This window comes from Plectropomus leopardus, chromosome 7, assembly GCF_026936395.1.
Source record: "Plectropomus leopardus strain MGB_pleo_1.0 chromosome 7, ASM2693639v1, whole genome shotgun sequence".
NCBI lineage: Eukaryota > Metazoa > Chordata > Actinopteri > Perciformes > Serranidae > Plectropomus > Plectropomus leopardus.
The window spans coordinates 8,126,240-8,147,920 of NC_142182.1; the positions used below are offsets into that span (position 1 = coordinate 8,126,240).

Below are 21,681 nucleotides of genomic sequence, written 5' to 3' on the forward strand. Positions count from 1 at the left end.
TAAAAAATCAACAAATCCTTTATCCTTAATGATCTGGCCTTGCCTGGTTCTTGACTTCTGCAGTCTAACCTCAGATCAGATTAGCAATTCAAAACAGTCACTGATGACCTGAAAAAAAAAGTTGAAAAAAACAATGTGGCAAAAAATAAACAATGGATAAGGTATGGTCCGGGTTAGACATTTAAAACACTTTTACGAGTTAGTAAATGATTGTGGAAAGAAAAGAAGAAAGTATGAAAACAGCAGTATTAACTTGTGTGATGAGAAACAAACTGCAGCCTAAAGATTGAAGGTCAAACTTCATCAAACACTCATCCACCACCCAGATCTCACCATTGTTACTCACACTAATTCCTGCATTTCTACTTGAGCGTACACAAATCACATGCTGAAGGTTTATCAAATAAGAATTCCTTAGGATACTTGGCTGTTTAAACACAGACGGCCACACAAAGCCTGTCTGTGCTTCTTTGTGTTTCTTATTATTAACTCTATACGTCATAATAATAGCCTTGAACTGAACCGATTTCAGGCAGTTAGGGGACATACTAGCCCGCCCTATTTTACTGCTGATTTTATTTTTGTTATTTTAGTGCAGTATCATCTCTGTGGTTTCAAACATTAGTGGTGATGAGTGGTTATAGGTCCCAGTGCCTCTGAGGAAGGTTCATTATAGGCCCATCACATCCTCTGTTTAGTCCCTGAGCAGGGCAGGCAACAATCAGAGACACACAGAATACTCTCAATGATGCCCGTTCATTCCTGTTTACTATCCAGCACACCTACACAGATGATAACCCTCAATTAAACTGCTGTATCATGTAAACATCACAGTTGAATGGTTGACTCACTCTGAAATGATTGTTATTTTTTCACACTTTTTAATTCCATTTCTGACCAAAAAGGACAAAATCTCTCGCAAACTTATTAAGGACACCACCAAGAGGGGAAATGTCAACTTCTAAACATAAGTAATGATTTAATTGTTTTAGGAATGGCAGATGTTGGTCAGTCGATTGCCATTGTGGGTCAAACTGAAATATCTCAACAACTACTGGACAGCGGATACATTTCGTAAAACATTGTGTTCCCTGAGAATGAATTTCAATAAATGTTGTGATCCCTTAACTGTGCATTTGGCACTACCATCAGGTCACTTTTAATTTGTTACTTTGTTTAGAGCCACATAGCTAAAAATAGCATGCTAACATGCTTCATTAATATGGTGAACATGGGAAAATTTACCTGCTAAGCAACAGCATGTTAGCTTTGTCATCATAAACATGGTAGCATTTAACTCAAAGTACTGGAGCAGCTAGTGTGGCTGTAGACTGTGTAGCTGTATTTAAGAATTCATCCTTTTTAGACCTTATAAGGACACCCTTTCAAACCCCACTGGATAATTTAAAAGTACAAGGTAGTAAAAAAAACATTGCCTCTTGGTCCAATATAAACCACAGCTTACATCATTTAAAAAACCAAAACCACATATAAATCAGAGGAAAAAACAACCAAATTGACACCACTTTCCTGGAAAGCATGCATTTTGATCTACAAAACTATACAACCTGCAGGTTAATACGATTATTAAGAGCAGATTAAGCCAAGCCTATGACTATGACCAGTTCATTGTTCAAATGCCTGCCTCTGTCAGAGCAGGCCCCTGGCTAGAGCCATCTCATTAAACTCTTCAGTGTACAGTACATCCTCCGGGGAGCGCAGCATTGAGTACAGTTCAATAAGCTGCAACAGCCAAGTCAGCAGTTGGTCAATAAGAGACAGCAGCTGAGGTGAAAGGGCATGGGAGTGTGGATCTAAGGAGGAAGCATGGGGATAATGTCCTGGAAACAACTTTTACAGAGCCGAGTGGGGAAAAAAGGGGGATACTTGTGCATGGATAACAGCTCGAGGAAAGTAGCTATATGTGGAAGATTCAAAGCATGTTACTGATAGGTGGATTTCAAATTAGTTGAAGAGGAGAGAAGAGGAGATGAGATGAGAGCCATTAACTTTATTGAGCTCATTTAAGAAAACCACCAGAGGCTCAAAGATTTCTAATCCAAATAACTAATAATGTTATGTTGCCTAGCAACAATACCTAAAAAATGCAATCAAAAGTGTAATGAAACCTAACCCATTCTCCAAACATTTAATCAATTTCTCATCTAGGAGACCAAGAAAATGAAAGTGACGTCTGCGTTTCAACTTTCCAGTGGCACATCACCGTCGATGCTGACTTGTGTCAGTCTCTTGTGTTTTCTAGCGTAAGAATGAGACCATAATGCTCTATTAAAGGTTACAAGGTTCACCTGTCACATCACAATGTAGGATTGCTCAGCGAAAAGTGTGGTAGTCCCTCTATGCTGCACAAGAAAAAAATAAATAAATATTTTTATTTTAGCTTTTGCATTGTCCGTCTGTCTGCACCATTCTTGTGAATGTGATCACAAGAACACCCTGAGGGAATTTCCTCAAAATTGGCATGAACATCTACTTGCACTGAATTGATTTTGGTGGTCAAAGGTCAAGGTTGCGTTGCAGTGACCTGTTCTTGTGAGTCCAGCCCACTCTGTTCCTGAGCATCCTAAAAACAACTTGATTGTCCAACAAAGCACACAAACAGGCTCATGCTCTACCGACTGAGCTAGCAGGGCATCCCATTCCAGTTTGTTATGTTTCCAAACAGGATATTTTCTATTGCTCTTCTGTAAAAGTTAACTAGAATATGGCAGGGAATTTTCCCTTTAAGTTTTATTAGGAAATCCAGCTGCTTTTTAGCTTCTTTTTTTTTTTACCTGAATGGAGATATGTGACAACCGTGTCAGGTTCTTTGTGATGCTGGCATAAGTCCAATATCCAGCTGCAGAGTGTAGTAGCCTACACACGTCCAGAGTGCTTACATTGTCAGTTTCATGGAGAAGACTGTATTGAATTCTGTGCAGAAATCAACAAACAGCATTCTGAAGTAGGTGTTGTTATTTTCAAGATGTGTGAGGGCTACGCTGAGGGCAGTGGAGATGGCATTCTCTGTGGATCTGTTGGCTCTGTGAGCAAACTGGTGAGTGTCCAGGCTGGCTGGGATGTTGTTTTTGATGTGCTGGAAAACCAGTTTCTCAAAGCAGTTGATGCATTCACTTTGCCTCCTTGATGCAAGCTTTCAGTCTTGCTCTGGCTGTGTTGTATGCTTCCTTGTCACCTGACAGGCAACATTTTTGGCTCTAGAGAGCACCTTCATCTCTACATTCATCTTACCTTTCTGTTTGGGGAATGATTTTACTATTTTTGCGACCACCGTGTCACCAACACTTTTGCTGATGTACAAGTATAATGTCACTGTTGATTTGTGGTTATCCTGAGTGGCAGCAGCTCTGAACACATGCCAGTCTGTAAACTTAAAACAGTCCTGAAAAGACACTGTATCTCCAACTGTACACACTAACTGTTTTTGATTTTTTGACCCTTATCCCATTTTTTTTATTTTCCTGGAACCAGACATTAGCCAGGCTGGGTAGGGGAGAAGCTTTAGGTCTACTTTAGGTTAGCTTAGCTCTTATCCAGGCTCTTTTTTCTTGCTTCCTGGTACTATCATACCGCTCTTGGTTGCAGTTGGTCCAACCGGTCTGGCTCAGTGGTTGAAAGATTACGGTTATGCATGGGCACTGATTGTCCTATGGTCCGCAGTACTTTATCCAATCCCTGTGTTTCCTTTTCCGTTCCTAAATTGTGTATTTCTGTCATAAGCAATAGGTGCTTCAATGATAAAGGTGAAAAGGTTACAAATTATAATGAAATTGTAGAAAGGTTTATGGGAGCATCCGCATGAGGCACTATTAGCATTCGGTGCAAAAATTGTTGTCTGTTCCCAAAAAAAAAAAACACATCATAAAAGGTCCTTGCACACTGTTAGCTATGAGATTTATCATAAGAAGGTTGACAGAGAGGAGAGATGTTGTTTTCTTCCATGACTGTGCTTTATGACCAGGATCCAGTTGCACTAAGTAGTTTGCTTACAAAGTAGAGATATAGGCATCAAGTACAGATATATGCATCATAAAATGAGTGAATTAGTTCTTATGTTAATACATATTGCACCCAGTAACTGTCAGGTGGAAGTGTTGGTTAGCTAAGTGACACAAAAGTCATCAGAAAAATTTTCCCTTTTATATATCATTATACTGAGTGAAGCTGTACTTTGTACAGAAGCCTTAAGCCTCATCAGATGTTTTTCAATTTGACAAGCCAGTAAAGTAAGTCAAGAAAACAGCACTGTACTCCATGGTTGTAAATAGTTACTAAGTTTGACATAGCACTGAATTACTAATAGTAAAACAGTTTTGTTTGAAACAGCTGAGGAGGCATAGCTGGAAAACACATTTTGAAACATCGGTGTCAATAGAGAAGCTTTTGCATATCATTACAATAATTTTGCATCCCAGCTGCATTAACTAGAAGATGTTTAACAGTTCTATTTTTTTTTTCCAAAATTGTGTTTTCTGATCTAAATTGGGAAATATGTATGAAAACATACATATATGATATATAATCCTTTCAGCCTGCTTGACTTACACAGGTAGGAAGGGGACGTTTGGCTGAGACTACAAATGAGGCCACGAAAAAGGCTCTGCAATTACGTCTCAAATCTAGCACCCACAGCTGGTGCCATCATGGAGGTCCACCGAGAAGCAGACTACACACTCAAAAATAGAGATACAAAAGGAGCACATTTTTGTACCGGGGAATAATTTTTCACAAATTTATATCAGGCACAGAATGAGCCCTCCAGAGCACATAGGGGATATTATACAAAGTAACAGACAAGTATGTTATAGTTTAGGGTAAGAGGCCATAATGTTCTTCAATTTAGTCTCAGATATTAGGAAAGTTCAGTCTATGTCTGGTTTGAACGTCCTGCTCAGTTTGGTGAAGACCTGGTACTATTTTACCTACATTTTTAAGGTTAATTGATCGTTTAACATGTACAGTATCTACAAAGGAGTCGTCATTTTGTAACTGTTATTGTGGAATTTGCAGTGTTCCCTTAAGATTTTCGCCAGAAAGTAAAATTTGGTAGATCACATAAATTACATAGATTAGGTTTTGGAAGAGAAACATGGTGACGATGTATCTTAAAATAAATCATATTTCACTGGGTTTTACATGGGACACGCGCACTGGTCTGCTGGAGGAAAGTCCTGTTTGTTTGACCCATCCCAACAACATAATTTAAGGACACGGGGCACAAAAGTCCCCATACCCGTAATTACATGCGGAGTCCAGTGTTTGCTTTCCATCTGAATGTGATGTTTTTTTTCTACACCACATACCTTTGCTGAAGCCCAGGTGTTGGTTGCCATGTGCTTGTGCTGTCTAAACAAAACCACGTGCAGCCCAATCCCACCATGTGCATTTGTTGACATCATGGTAGCGCCATCACAGAACGTCAACAGCAGACTCAGAAGGACACCTTGAGCATAATATGTAGGAGTGGAAGTCCACAGCAACCTGGGACGAAAACGTGTTGGTGGAAACTTAAGTCTTTATGTTAAAACACCCCCATTCAATGAGATGTGTACAAAGTTTTCAAGGCTGATTTTTCAGTTGATAGACACCAATAGTATGCCAGTATTGTTATTAAACTTAAACAAATCCCTTCCTTTTGCATCTTAACAAAATATTAATCAGTGATAGCCTACTATAACACTTACTGCATGCCTTTAGCTTGCTACTGTACTTTTAATTCAAGATGTACTGATACTAATTTTTGCCTTAAATGACTTAGAACTACTTTGCACATTCACATTGGATCAAGAAGTGTGCATCCTGGTCTCATGTGGGCCCATTATGCATCTGTTTTAGTTCAAGCAGAGGAACTGATTCCTCCTGGGGCTCCTTCTTTGAGCGTGAAACCACTTGTTTTGACAGAGCCTTTTTGAAACTAAAAAAAAAGAAAAGTGAAACTCCCAAAACTTCCAGTATCAGAGACCAGTAGCCAGTCTCTCGCCCTCTCCACTGGACGAGGTAGTTGTTTGTTGTGTATCAAACTCTGTGTGTGTGTGCGGCCGTGCGGCCGTGCCCGTGTGTGTGCATTTAGAGCAGTCTAATACAAGAGAAAGTGGGTCATAGCTCCTCAGGGGAACCACTCTGGTAGCTTGAACTTCCTCTTCATCATACATGTTTAATGATGGATTGTAACATGTTTAAAGGCAGCGGCCCAGCCACAGCTGCTATTGACAAAGGCCAGCATACATGTAAACACTCACTCACACACACACACACAAAGAGAAGAGGTATGACTGAGCAAAGAGGCCTGTACTGTATGTACACCGGAGACCATATATGCATAAGATTACATGCATGCTACATTATCAAGTAGCCTACGTGCTCTGATATGTATATGTAGTCCCAAGCTACACACACACACACACACACAAATGCACACACACTGTACTGAACATTTTATCACAGTACAGTAGAAATGACTGGCTTTTTAGAATCCTCCATGAAGAAAATAATTCACATTTACTGCTATTTAGGGACAATCCCTGAGTGATATCACTGTAATATTCCTACAGGTTTCTTGGGGATTAGTTTTGATGTAATGTGCAGTGTAGTTGTAACATCATTTATAGTACAAATTATGCCTTTATAAAGTTTCAAAGTGTGCCAGAATTTCTTCTCCTGACTGATCAGAATAACATTTCTAATGCCAGTATTTAAGAAATTCCAGCCATGTATTCCATAATGAGGAATCTACTGGATTAATTCTCTTATTGTTTTGCTATAGACCTGCAAAGTGCTGCTGGAAGCTATGGGGAATATCGGGTGGGGCTTTTTCTCTCACTCCAGCCTGCCAGTCTAAAAGAGAAACCAACACTTGCACGGTTCAGTCTGCTCGAGGAAGGATGGTGGATGTTGTTTTGCAGCTATAGGTCTAAAATGTTTTGTAGATTCTTGCTGGTGCAAATGGGTGCATGCAACAAGTTTACAGATCACACTCTTCTGACTTTTAGTTCAGAGGGAATACAGTGAAACAGTGTGGTTCCGGGTTTTCTCCTCTTTTAAGATAAGTGACAAAGTCAATTTTATATTAGTTAATGCACACACCTGTTGATATAAGATCCCCTTAAATCTACAAATTAATTCTTTAAAATTGAAAGCAAGAGGATGGATTACAAACACAGATGGAAGAATTACATTTCACAATTAATCTATAATCCCAATTTGGAAAGTTTAGGGGAAACTGCATTTGAAAGGAAATGTGTCTTTTTGGGGCTTAAGTCTACTGGATGCTCTTGTAAAAACATGAAATCATTAAACTATCAATTTCACCACACACTGCATATTTTTAGATCATTTTTGGCACAGCTGCAGGTTCCTGCAATAAAACTCCAGTGCGCTTTAAACTCTAAGAGAGAAGATTTTGGAGTCTGACCTGAGTCTGTATAACGCGGTCTGGCCAGGTCCCTGAAGTAGTAAATGAAATCCAGGCAGTGGTCGTCCTGCACTTCTCCCTTGGAGCACAGGTCCGAGAGCAGTTCCAGCGCCTTTCGACAAATCTCATCCTCTCTTTCTGCAGGCATTGCCCTCCAGCATCCTTCTGACTTGTCGGCCACTCCGGCTGATCCTCCACCACCTCTCTCTCACACAGCTCTGTCTCACACACACTCCCTCTATCAGCGCAAAGACGCACCAGAATCACTACGACTACACCCCTGGATAGGTCCGGTGCGCTCGACGCATCCGCGAAATCCAGTGAAATCCAAAGTTTAGGTGGGTTTTGAGTGACTGGTTGAGGTTTCAGCAAAGAGTAGATAAGTTTTCATCGGTTAGAAAATCCGCCTTTGCATAGTTTTGTTATTCAGCGATGAAATAAGGCTCCAGGCCAGCGCGCAACACGCTCCTCTCTTACTCTTCTTTTCCCCCTCCCTTCTGTTCACTCCTTTATCTCTGTCTCACTTTGCCGCTTTATCTCCTGTCCGTTTTTCCGCGATGCTGCTGAATCCCTCCCGAGCCTCCAGGCTTCAGAAACGCCAGTCAAGGTCTTTGAATGAATGCTCGGCTTTCACTGCGCTCAATTATCTCTCAACGCGCTGGGATGCTGAGAGACAGACAGGAAGCTCTGCCTCCATCTACCCCCCCTCCAACACATCTCCTTGCTATCCAGGCAGCAGCAGCAGCCTGCACACTTCAGGGAGAAGTCTTCTGAGGAAACGCCGGTGGAGATCTTTGTGTGCTTAACCTCTTCACTGCAAATGTCATGAATTCCCAGCGTTCCTGCTTTTTTCCCCTTTGTTAAATAAGTAAAGTCAAAGATGCGATTCCTCTCAGGTAAAAACATGAGTAATGAAGTAATATCCTCATGTGCTGCTGGGTATCAGATCAGGGGCCCAAGCACCTGTGAGGGCCCTCATGCACGAGTCTGACCTTTACTGGTGGAGGTAATGAACAACAGATAAATGTCACATTAAAGCCCTGGTGATGGAGCTAATAAAGGCCTCGCCGTCTCAGTCGCTCCGTCTCTTTCTGTGTGTTTGTGAAGAATTAGGGGAGGATCTTTCAGTGTATCAACAAAGGCTCCAAGCAACGTAAGAATAACCAGACTGTGAAGCTTTTGTTATACCAGTTGCCAGTGTTAAAGCTGCATAAGGCTGATTATCAAACTGATGTCAAGTAACTAAAAGATGGTCCTACTGTCAGGGCCAGTTTGGTTATGAAAATAGCCTTGGACTTTTTGACTCAGACCGACACTGTATTTACTGAGCAAAAGTTTCATTGCAACACTTTTTTCATGATTCAAAGGTTTAAGTTAAAGATCTAAGACTTTGTATGCACTAAATAGATATATTTCTCTCAAATTCTGGTTGTAATTTTTTTTAAAAATCTGTTTTAGTGAGTGCTTCTCTTTTTCCAAGATAACCCATCCACCTGACAGGTGTGGCATAACAGGATGCTGATTATACAGTGTCATTAATACACAGTTGTGCCTGGGGATTGACAGGTGGTAGATGGGTCCCACAAGCAATGGACTTTCATGTGAGAGTCAAGTGTTTGTGTCCCATCTGAATGTAATGGGTTTTTGGTTGTTTGGGGTTTTTTTACAGCTTACCATGTGCCTCCTTCCCCGAAACCTAACCATTTGTGCCCGTTCTGGCATCAGTTGCCATGTGCTGCTGTTGCCTAAACATAACCACATGCTGCGTCATCCCACCATGTGCATTTGTTGATATCATGGTAGCGGCATCCTGGAACATAAACAGCAGATGAGGAAGGATACCTGAATTGAATTATGTAGACATGGAAGTCCGCTGCAAAGGGGCAATATTGGACGAGACCATGTTGAAAGTTTTGTGGCTGTATCTTCCATGGTGATCTATCTTGGTGACAATGATCTGTCCATAGACAGACAATAAACATCTGCCAAGGTACTTAAAAATGGTTTCTGTGGTGGTTGATGACACACACAGACTCACAAGATGAAAACAATTACAGCCATCATGACATTGTCGCATAATTAAATATCTTTTAACTCTGTTTTTGGCCTCCACCAACTCTGAGGAGGGTATCTGTCTATTTAGCTGTGAAATGCTCCACTGTGTTCAACAATTACTTTCGTATTCAGTTCGTCTGCTGTTTATTGCTGAGCAGGAGTGTGTTGCTGCTGGAAACAAAGCAAATGAGAGCTTTGAGACTGAACCTAAGCATTTATGTTTGTGGGCCATGAAAGCAAAACAATAAACTTACACAATGGGGTCTTTAGAACTTATTTTCTGAAAACATCTGCCTCCTGTGGCCAAAAACGACCCTGCAAGATTGATCCAAAACAGCAAAACTTGCAGGCCAAACAGCCAAACAATGAGCTAAAACTCATTTTGAGGGTATGTAAAGCTGAGGGGAGCTGCAGATTCAGGCGATGATTCTCAGTAGCTTCAGACCTCTTTCACTTTGAACCCAGTTTTCCAAAGATTTGTTTTGGATTTATTTCGAACATTTAAAAAAGTAAATAGAGAAATTATTATAAAAAAAAAGCAGACAGACAAAAAAAAGTAATATTTTCAGATAATGAAAATCATAAATCAAAAGAAATGGTCAAACACATGACCTGGTTTACACATTTGAAAAAGAGTGAGAAGAAGTACAAACTTATTTAATCCCACCCAAGAGTCATAGAATTTTAATTAACCAGCTTCCTCATTAATTTAAACCTACACTCAGATTAATTAAACATATATGCACTCACCCACATAACCCAAATCAAATATTTACAATTTTCCATTAGAAAAAAAAGAGGAAGACAAACTAGGAAAAAAATAAACACCAAGTCACCAAATAAACAAACAGCATCACTGTACTTAAAGAAAAATTAAGTTTTTACACACTGTTTTAAACTGATTTATGTTTGGACATTTTTTAGGGCCATACTTCAGCTGTTCCACAGTTTAACTCAAAAGATTGAGACTTCTCCTGAGTATTAACAAGCATGTGTGCCATGGACAAAATATAGCTGAAAAGATGAGGGAAAAGAAATACAAGTTAGAATAATATCCCCAGGATTCTCTGTGTAGACATCTCTGGTTTGATTCAAATGAATGTGGTGATTTATATTGGATGAATTACCTCATCGGAGCTGCCGGGGCATTTGCGAGCTCACGCAATCGCTGTAAAGCCAGGGGTGTGGAGGTCAAACTCTGCTGTTAGATCAGAAGAAGAACACAGAGCAGCTCTCCAGAGGCCAGCTGACACTGCCAGCTAAATTCACTGATGTAATACTCATCGCAGACTCGTTAAGGTCAGGCAAGGGTCAGAGGTTCAAGCCAAGGTAACCATGACAACCAGATGAAGTTTGAAAAAAAATTCTGCTGAGTAGATGCCTCTTTTTTTGGGAGGAGGGTAAAAAACTCATAGTGTTACAAATACCTTGTGTGCTCAATGGGGACTCTGACCACCAATCCTACCCATGAGCAGCATCCAGCCGTCACGCTCACCGACAGGCATATTTCCACTGGGGATCGGTGACTCAAGCTGAAACTTTTACAGTTTCACTCAGAAGATCTGAGTTGATTGAAATGTTCGGATGCTCATCTGAGTGTCCTTCGGGTATTATTGTGCGCTCACAGCATTTGAGCTTTTAAAACAAAATAATAAAAAGAAACAAAAAATGTAATTAGCCAACTGCGAAAGCCTTTGTGGTGAAACGTATTTCATTTTTCACAGTTTGAAAGAAAATGTTGTATTTTCAAAGATCAATTAAAAGGAAGGATTTTTATTATCTAGTGTACAGGTGCAGTTGATGCTGACTTGACATTTTAAAGAGGCAATAAGAGCAGGGGCTACTTTTGAAACAGCTCCCACGGGATATCACTCAACCTTTGGTTTGTTTTTGCAAGCAATCAGGGGTCATGGGGAGTTTTTTCAATAATAAAACCTCAGCATGAACCTGCTTGTGTGATTTGATCAGGCGAAATGCAGGCACATGTCCCTTTTGTCAGGGTTTTTTATTTTATTTTGTGCATGTCTGCTTGTAGGCCTAATCAAGTAATACAATTTACAATTAATTATAAAGTAGCTGTTAATAAAATGACCTAGCTGCTTTTTCACATTAAATAATGACTTCTCACCTGCGGTAGGTGATGGTCGTACAGGATGTGCCCTCCGTTGTAACACAGAATACCACAGACAGACACTGAGTGGCAACATTCAGATGTTGAGTTTCATTTGTGTCATTATCATGTTATATTTATGCATTAGCATTACGCAGCATCACCTTAACATTGTGTATCATCAGTTATGCAACATAAGTTTAATAGTGGTCCTGACAGCTGGTTCTTACCGCGGTTAAAATGAGCAGTCATTTCAGAACACCTGGGAACGCCAGCTGCCACGTAGATTTTGATGCTGGTCTGTTATGGTCTGTAATGTGCTTGTAGTGGCCGAAAGCATATAGAAAGATCTGTATTTCAGAAATAATTTCTCACATTTGACACAGTAAAACAACAGTAAATTGAACATTATATGAAATCTACTTATAATTAATTTTGAATGTATCTACTGTACTGTTTGTTGTGTTATAAAAGGAGCTCCAAAGTTAAGTATCAAATAACAAATAAGTATTAAATGACCCTAACTATGACCATACAAAGGTTCATATGGTTTTGTGTCATTTTGTGCTTAGTTTTTAAAGTCTTTTAAGCATTATTGCCCTGTTCAAAACATTGGTTAGAAAAGTAATCAAATGTAATATTTTAGATTACATTCATGAAGTTGTGAAAATAATTACATAACATTACATTTTCACAGGGTAACTGGTCATCTGTAAACTATTTCTTTTCCAAAGTATCCTTCCCAACAATGATTATTTACTACAATAATCCTCTGATTTTATCAAGTGGAGACAATGACAATGTTATGGTGCAGTTTGTTGTAAGATTCGATGTTACAATCTGTTTTAATATGAGTTTCTATAATTCAACACGTTATGTTGTAAATTATGTTAGAGTATGATTTTTTTACCTTTGAGCACAAACCCTTGTATAGGTCTGCACAGCCCTGGTAATGTGCAATCAAACTGCTCTAGCGCTGAAGTGATCTCTCAAGATGTCATCCATTTAGGAGCCAGATGATGCAATCCTGTCAGCTTAAGTGGTCAGCAGGTCCAAAATATCAGCACAACATCGAAAAGCAATTGCTGTGCATGATGATGCAGAGCTGTTGGTTTAAAACCATGTTCTATTCAGCAGTTGTTGTTGTTGTTGTTGTTGTTGTGTGTGTGTGTAGGAGTGTAGGAGTGTGTGTGGGCGCCTCAGCCCTTGTGTTTGGTTTCATCTCTGTACACATGTGCATATTTATTTGTTCGTTTCCAAATGCGTGTGACTGACACTCTTTGCATTTAAGCGTGCACGTGGACTCATCGGTGCGCCTGTGTGTGTGTGTCACCTTGGCGTGTGTTTGATTTAGCATTATTTGGGAGGATTCAGCCAGGCTCGGAGCCAGCCCAGCTGCCTCAGAGGCACAGAGGGCATCTGTTCAGCCTCCACACCGGTTGCTCTGTTCTTAAACGCTTCTCATAAAGCAGCATCTACATAGAAACTCCTAACAGAGGTTAAAGGGCTAATCGCTGTGATTTTAACTATCCTGTGGCTAAGAATGGTAATTTTTATATATCTGCTTATTTTTAAAAGATTTTGATTTTTCTCTTTTTTTTTCAATGCCACTGACTTCAGCATTATTTAATGTATGTTGGAGGTTTCTAGCTTTACACTGAAGGCTGTGCTTTAACTGTAAAGCCTCTGTTCATTGGAATGCCAGCGGTCAATGAGGTCGTGTCGACCTGTAACTGAATTGTAAGTGAGGCGAAGGAATTCCCATATAACTTAAAAGCACCGCTGCTTTCGCAGTGCTTTCGGCATAAGATCCCGAAACCAAAAGCCACCTTTGATGTCTGCATGATAAACCGCTGGACGGTTTCAGCTGAGAACGTGGCCGGGCAGAACCAGCCGCAGTGTTGTTATACGCCACCGAGCAGCAGGACAGCACCTGTCAATGCAGCTTTATACGCAGCCCATCGGCGTCAGTGAGAAAGCAGCCAGACAGAACCTGTCACATCCAGATGATACGCCGCTGGATGGCGTCAGGTTGAAATGCTGCCATTAACGACATCATATAAGGAGTGCAAAGGTGCCTTTGGGGTGAGCGGGATGGGTGTAGGATAGATCAAACAAACCTTGAGCTTTCATGCGTGAGGGATGGTATTTATTTCCCATTTGGATGTGATGTTTTTTGCTACACCTTACCATAAACCTTCTTCCCCTAAACCTAACCATCCATTCTCGTGTTGCCTAATGCTACCCCCCGTGCCAGCATGTGCTTTTGTTGACATCCTGGTGTTTGTTATCATGTGCTTGTGTTATCGAAACATAACCACGAGCAGCGTCATCCCACCATGTGCAGTTGTTGACATCACAGTAGCGGCATACCGGACCGTTGACAGCAGAAGCAGGGGATTACCCAGAGCACAGTATGTAGATGTCGAAGTAATATGCACACATCCTTGCACTGGCCACCTTGTATTGTTTAGTCTTAACTTATTTGTATTATTTTATGGTTTTGCCACCACTAAAGAGTTGCCAAACTGACTTTTGTTGTTTTTAACAGTGACAATAAAGATCTTATATTATCTTACCTCACCTGTATGTTTTTTTGTTTGTTTGTTTGTTTGTTTTTAGATTTGACTCCACCCATATAGATACAGCAACAGATCTGTTGCTGGAGACTGTATTGGTCTCTTCAAGGAACCACTTTTGTATTAGTGGCAGATGTAGAATTCACGTGCAACCCCTTTTACAGTGCACATGTCATTTATTCTATTTTTAAGATGAACATTTTATTTTATTTTCAAAACATAACCAAATAAAGGAAGAACACACTCAAACAATGGTACTTCTCTAATTACTGAAGCAGAGAATGGACTCTATTTCGCTGGTCAGTGACCAGTTAATGAGCTGTTAAGGTCACTGGTTTGACAGTACATCCATGGACATTTAACCTCGACAGACAGAGATGATAAACTGTGTCAGCTGTCCTCCAGATCTTTGTGTGTGTTTGTGTTTGCTCCATATTACCTCCTATAAAGAAAATCAATGAAACCCATCTGGGGTTGCGACACTGTGTGGAATCTACATACTAATTGAACTGAACAGTGCAGCTATGTAGCCTCAGCCGGCTTGTAGTCACATCCTTTATGTGAAACCCCTCAGTCAGATTTTTAAAATGTTACTGAAGGGATTGTGAAAGCACCAGTGCTACCTTAGGAAAATAAAGATTCTCTAAAAATATAGTTTTTTTCTGTATTTGTTTGCAGATTTCCATAATTTTATCTGTTAGTCTGGTATTTTTCTGTCAAGGATAGCAAGGAAACACATTTAGAGCAGGTCGAAGGGAGAGGAGAAAACAGGAAGAGAGGTAAGGGTGCTGGGGAAAGGACACAGCAGAGAGGATTGAAGAGAACAGTGAGGCAGTATTTTGAGGCACTTGGTGAACAAACAAGTGATTCTTTGAAGGTCTTGGCATTTGACAGCAGGATGTGAGATAGCAGAGAGAAAGATGTGAGGGAAAAAGTTAATTTGGTTTTTTACAATGGAGAGTCTAGAACCCTTGGACCTTTTCTAACCATCCATCAGTCTGAAGCTTTTATCAGTCAGCCCAAACACCAACAAATTCGTCTTTAAAATCAGTCTTGCTGACATATTTCCCTGCATGAAATAAAATAAAAAGTTTAGTTTTTCAAAAGGTCATGGTCCTGTAAATATTTATCCATTACTAACCTCTGTCACTTTAATATTTATTTTACTATTCAGCAACTAATGTAACAGAATAATGATTCAAGCATGGCAACTTAACACACGGACTGTAAATACAGTCATATCTAAGTCGGCAGTGTTTACAGGGAAAATGTTGTGGTGCGAACTAAACAGTGTAGCAGCAAAAAAAATGTCACCAAATATCATCACATTAATTGTGGTTATTAGCATCATATAGATGGATTAGAGGGTTCCTCTACAACAACCAGTCATTAAATATTGTTGCTTTTGCAGGGATTTTGGCGTAAAATGTTGACGCTGAAAGCCAACTTTCGTGGCTGTATGATACGCCACAGCATCAGCTGAGAAAGCAGCTGGACAGAACCATTCAGGGTGTTATTGTACGCCACCAGACAGCTGGGTAGCACCTGCCGCATGTTGCGGACGCAACGTCCGCATGATGTGCAGTTGGAGGGTGTCAGGTTAAAACGCTGCTGGTAATGACGCAATTTAAGAAGCACAAAGGTCCCCATATGGCTGGCGAGAGTGGTGGTGGATGTGTCCAACATCCCCTGGACTTTCATGCAGCAGTCTGGTGTTTGCTTCCAGTCTGAATGCGATGTTTTGTCTACACCTACCTATGTGCCTTTTTGCTTAATTCTCACCATCCATTGCAGCATGTGCTTTTGTTGATGTCCTGGCATTTGCTGCCATGTGCATTTGTTACCTTAACATAACCACATGCAGCAAAATCCTCATGTGCCTTTTTGACACTCCAGCATTTACCAGCATCCTGGAATGTCAACAGCAGACACAGAAGGATACCTAGTTTGTATGCAGACGGGGAAGTCCAATGACAAAAAGCAGCAATATTTGATGACATTGGTTTTAAGAGCGAGAAAGTCCACATAGATAAGTCAGCTAAGTGGTAGATGGGTAAAACACAAGACTTTCCCCTAGGAGACAGGGGTTTGTGTCCTGTGTCAAAATCTTCACATAGAATTTTTTTTATGATACCCTACACATTAGCTCCCAATTAAACATAAAGTTAACCTAGCAATCCTTAACATAAAGTTACATAATTAACATAAAGTTATGGTGGTTAGGACACCACATACGAGGGGTTAATGTCATTTATCAGGAATTAAAGGACTGGGAGGCCATCAGGTGCACAGTCATGACTTAAAAAATGTTGAGGAGAGCAGCAACAGTCATTTACTTGGGACAAACAAACAAAACAGAACTAGTTAGCATTAGCAGCAGCAGCAGCTGCTGCTGTGGCTGAGCAGGCAATGAATAAATGAATACAGTGCCAGGATAAATTCTTATAAAGCAACAGCACTCTAAATGTATTTTGTTCTCATTGTGGTTTAAATATTTGAGGATGGAGGAATGAAAGCCACTACAGAACTAACAGCAGTCTGTTGGTGAAGCTACACAGCTTTGATGAGACTCAGAGAGACTTGAGAATATTTACAATTCCTCACAATAGCATCCACGTTGCTGAAATTTTGAAAGGCTGCATTAGAGAGACAGGGTGTGCTTGTGTCCAACAGGCAGACTGTGTTGTCGTCTGTTAAACATAACTTGGCTGGGCAGCTTCTCACAGGAACTCATGTGAACTGATGAGAGACAGTCAGAGCTGCTCTAGTTTTTTTTCCTTTTTTTCCATCTCGATGTGGGAGTGCTTGCTTGTCAACTGTAACAACTTAAGGGTCTAAATAAGTTCCAGCACAAGCTGTGTTGTTGTGCACCTTGACATAAGCATGGAAACAGGCATACATATAAAAAATAAAGTAGAGCTTTTAATGATCCTCTCACCATCCTCTTCTTGTTTTCTCCCTTCTTGTGTGTCCAACAGATACAAATGCCTTCAGCTACTTAAAAAAATGTAGTTTGATCTTCACAGCAACTATACAGCTTTTGAACTGGAGTAATTTTAGACTAAAGCATCGCTAAACTGCAAGTGCTACTATGTAGGATTTTAAAAGAAAGAGTTGTTTTTTTACACCTAGGTTGGTTTTTAGTGACCAACTCCACCACGCTGTGCCACAGAGGGTTCCTTGTTTTCTGTGGACATTGAACTCGACAAATCTATTACCACATGTCGAGAGATGGACTGCAGAGGCATGAAGTGCTGAGGTGGTTCCAGTTTCCATTTCAGCGCTCATCTGCTCTGTTTGTTTAATCGCTCATTTGCTCCCTGGATTACTGTCTCCCTGTGGTTTACAATCATCACAACTCGTTGATTTACATGAAATAATAGGTCATATTTGTGCAATATTATGAACAATTTCATGGACATAATCATATACATTACGAATTAACCATAAACACATATTCGGTCTCTAACAGCACCTGAGGGAAATATTGCCTCTTTAGTTGTTTTTCTTGTGAAGAAAAAAGAAAATTATGTTTACATTTTGTGTTGATCACCACAATGTACTGTGGGTAAAATGACATTACATTAAATTAAATGCATTTCCTCATCTGCAATTGTTAAAACTCATATTAGGCTAATGGTCATCTTCTTCCTCTGCATTGCTACATTTCCTTGTATTTTCCCACTACGTTTCAAAGGGGTGAGGATGGAGGATTTTATCATGCAGCACATTTATTAAAATGTCCATGTTTTAAGATTTATATAAGTGACCTTTTTACAAGGTGCTGCCTGATTATATTTTTTTCTGTATTCACTGTGTTCTTCCTCACTTTTTTGTATCTTAGTATTGTATAACAAGTATGTCTTCCATTTTGTATGCCTCAGTTCTGAAAAACTACCACTCCCAGGAGGTGGAGCGTATACCACCAAGGTTGCGCACAGGTGTTGTTGCATTCTGCCGGTGATTAGACGGGGATTACTTTTACCTGCCTGTTCAGTGTTGATTCAAGTGTGCTCTGATGAAGGTCTGACAAACCGAAAGCTCAGGATTAGGTGAAACTCTGCAAAGATGTGAATGTGCAGTAATCTTTCAACAAGATTCCACACAGCACAGTGTGGTGCAGTCTTGGATGAACTTTTATCCAGACAACCACGTAAATGTGTAGGGGTAATTCCCTAAACTTGTGGTTTATGGCCGTAGAACTTAGCAAATCAAAGGCCTTTCAAGACTGAATTTACTGCACACATGTTGCTTGTTTCACCTTTGTGACTCTCCAATAACTGATCTGCTGATTTTTTCGACAACAGTAGATGGGATTTACAGCAGATCTTAAATTAGCTGATGGATTTGCAACCTCTTCCTCATAAAGAAATCAGCTCAGCTAATCTTGCAATGCAGCAGACAAATACACTTTGCAAAAACCATTGAACACATAGTAAGACAGTCATTGCATTGGCCATACACACAGTACATACCCGGGTTTGTCTTACAGTAAAGTGATGCACACCACATTAATGCTCTTGGTCAGCAATGGAGCATTGAATTATTAAAGGGTAAATTAGCTGCAAATGACAAACAGGACTAATCTGTTAAACTGCTCTCGGTGGATCAAGAAGCATGTTGTTTTTTCCATCATTTGTGTGCATGTTTTCAACATCTGCTGTGATACTGATCACTGGAATTGAACTGCAAAAACAGAAAACAGTATAAAGACACCTTTTCAGACCAAACGTAATTGAAAAAAAGTGAAGAGTGTTGTATTGTATCAAATCAAGCTTTAAGGGGACTTCAGGTCTCCACTCCACTGGAGCCTGAAAAGATAAGATGATCGTCAAATAGTCTTTTTTGACCTTCGACAGAGATTTTGTTCTAATCATTCACTTCAAAGGCGAAGAGCAGACATCACTTTATTCCCTAAGATGATTCTTAACCATCTACGAACATCTTGGCTTAGCCCTCACTTCACAAAAAGAAAATCAAATGTTTTTTTTGTTTGTTTGGTTTTTTTTTTACAGTTTAGATTTATTTTCTAGCCATTAGTTTGCATATATGAAAATAAAGATGCTTGAGTTGTATAAAGGCACAGGAGGTGCTAATATGCTGCCTATGCTACACAGCCTGACAGACATTCTGTAATCCATCACAGTGAACATTGCATCTGCATTCATTTTTGTCAGTGCTACATAATGTTGGATTATTACAAAATGTTGGCATTGCTTTGCATACTAACCAAACTGAAATGAATGTAGATCTGATGTTAAATGCAATCGATTACGTGCATACTAACTGATTTTCGTAATGTTATTCTTTGAAATACAAAAAATGTGTTTCATATATGTGTCTAGATTTGGAAAACACAGCAATATTCGTGCAAAACAGTTTAAAGCAGCATTAATTGTCTTTTCTGTAGCAACTTGGGGGAGACAGGACAAGCTGTAACCACATGATGAACATGTTGAAGATGTAAGCAAAGAGCTGACTATTATCATAGTCATGTTTATAGCCATCTAACAATTGGGAATTTAATATTTTGTGTCTTTTTCACTCCATTTTGGTCTCCACTATCCCCTGAGAAAAATATTAGTGACTTAAGCTGCTAAATGGTCTGCTATGCTCATCAACTAGTCACTAACTTAAGTGTTTTTTTCCTGAGGCCAGCATGGTTTCTTAAAAATATTTTTGCGGTGGGAGTGCCACGTAAATACAGATTGTTCTCATCTCAACTCATCACATGGTGCCACTTTGTCAGTGACCTTCTGTGTCTACTTATGACATTTTAAGTATCCTTATGCGTCAGCTGTTTATACTCCAGATGCTGTCACTGCGATGCTTACAAATGCACATGGTGGGATGACAGCACGTTGTTATGTATACACAACAGCACATGGCAACCAACACCAACCGTGACAATGGTTAGGATTGGGCAACAAAGTCGTGACTGCTTAGGTTTAGGCAAAAGATGCACAAGGTAAGGTGTGGGGGAAAAACAACGTACATCCACATGGGAAGCAAATGCCGGACTCCCGCATAATAGTTGGTTGTTTGTGGGACCCATCCACATCCCCACCAACCCACCCACCCTATAAGCACATTTGCACTCCTTTTATTACATTGTTACCAGGAGTATCAATACCTGACGCTGTATTTAAGCATTTCATGCGCAGGCAACCTGTCCATTCAGCCCTGTGCTCAAGTGACGCCGTCTGTGCACATTGCACATGGACAGGCCCAGCGCTGTCCGACTGTCCGCTGGTGTATAATAACAACTGCATTGGTTCTGTTCAAGCGCGTTCTCATCTGTGGCCATCTCGCCACGTTCCAGTTGGATGCAGAAGGTGGCTTTTGGCATCACGCTCTATGCTGAAAGCATTGACAGAGTGGACGTATTTGACAAATTTGGAGTGGGAACAGCTGGTATATATCGCTGCACTACAAATGCCAGCAGCGTGAGGAGGCGCTGGGCATAAAGTTGAAAAACTGAAAGCTGAAAAATGTTCAACTTTGGTTAAAAACACAGGGAACATCACTGTCAATTCAGCCATTCACTCACAGTGGAGAAGGGACAAATACATCAAGGACAAACTGTCATGTAGAAGTACAGGAACAAGTGCTGAAAAACAGGAGAAATATGTTAACATACTCTACATGTATCATGTTTCCTCTCATGAAGCAACACAGACCGGCAGGCCCGTCCTCTCCCTATATGCTTCAGCCATCCTGACATCCAAAGCAGATACTCTACCTTGTGCCGACATGTTTACGTCTGCGTATATTCCATAACATAGCAACCAGATGCAACCAAAGCATGTCAGCTAAAAAAAAAACGTGGTGCCTTCAAAGTGCTCTGAAACGCTCCTAGCTGGGTGTTCTCTGAGGAGTGGGAGGCGTTTTCAGTAGGGGAAAAATGGTTGGATGGACATGGCCCCTAACTTTGTTGCTGTTATGTTGGTAGGCACAGGACTTGCAGCTTCAATGCCTAGATTGTAAAGAAGTTCTCCCCCAAAAGGCAGATAGCCATATTGACCATATGGGATGACCTTCAGTGCGATCAAAAGCAATCAATGATTCCTTTCATCCCCTCAGTCTGCAGACTGATTTGGACAATACTCAGGCCATATCTGTTCAATAGCTATTGAACCATCTCTCAGTTTATGTCTTGAGTGTGCATTTGAGTGTGAGTATTATACTGTTTATGCAATGACCCATTGGTCACTCTCAAAAACATTTTAACCAGCTTTGTATTCAGGCATAATTGTAGTATGAAAGTGCAATAAAACAATGTTATCATCTCTTATGATTCATCCCAATAATCTGATACTACAGCATTCATTAGAATAAACTGGTTCTTTTTATAATTTTAGTATTTCTGGGAAAAGCTTTGGACCAGCCGGATATTATCTCCACTGTCTAACACACCCTGCGAATTGAAAGGTTCTTTTTTATGGCCTGGAGTGAATTTATAATGTAATCTGGGGAGGATTTGAATTAGATTTTCCTATTAGCCA

At 40.2% G+C, this 21,681-nt stretch overlaps 1 protein-coding gene across 1 annotated transcript in view; it reads right to left on the bottom strand.

Annotated features, from left to right (window-relative positions):
- LOC121950285 (synaptotagmin-9) overlaps window positions 1-8,402 on the bottom strand; it is a 47,598-nt gene extending 39,196 nt beyond the window's left edge. Inside the window, exon 1 of the mRNA XM_042496228.2 lies at window positions 7,433-8,402. Within this exon, the coding sequence (XP_042352162.1) occupies window positions 7,433-7,580 (148 nt within the window). The 5' untranslated portion in view covers window positions 7,581-8,402. The remainder of the gene's footprint in view (window positions 1-7,432) is intronic.
- Window positions 8,403-21,681: the final 13,279 nt, after the last annotated feature.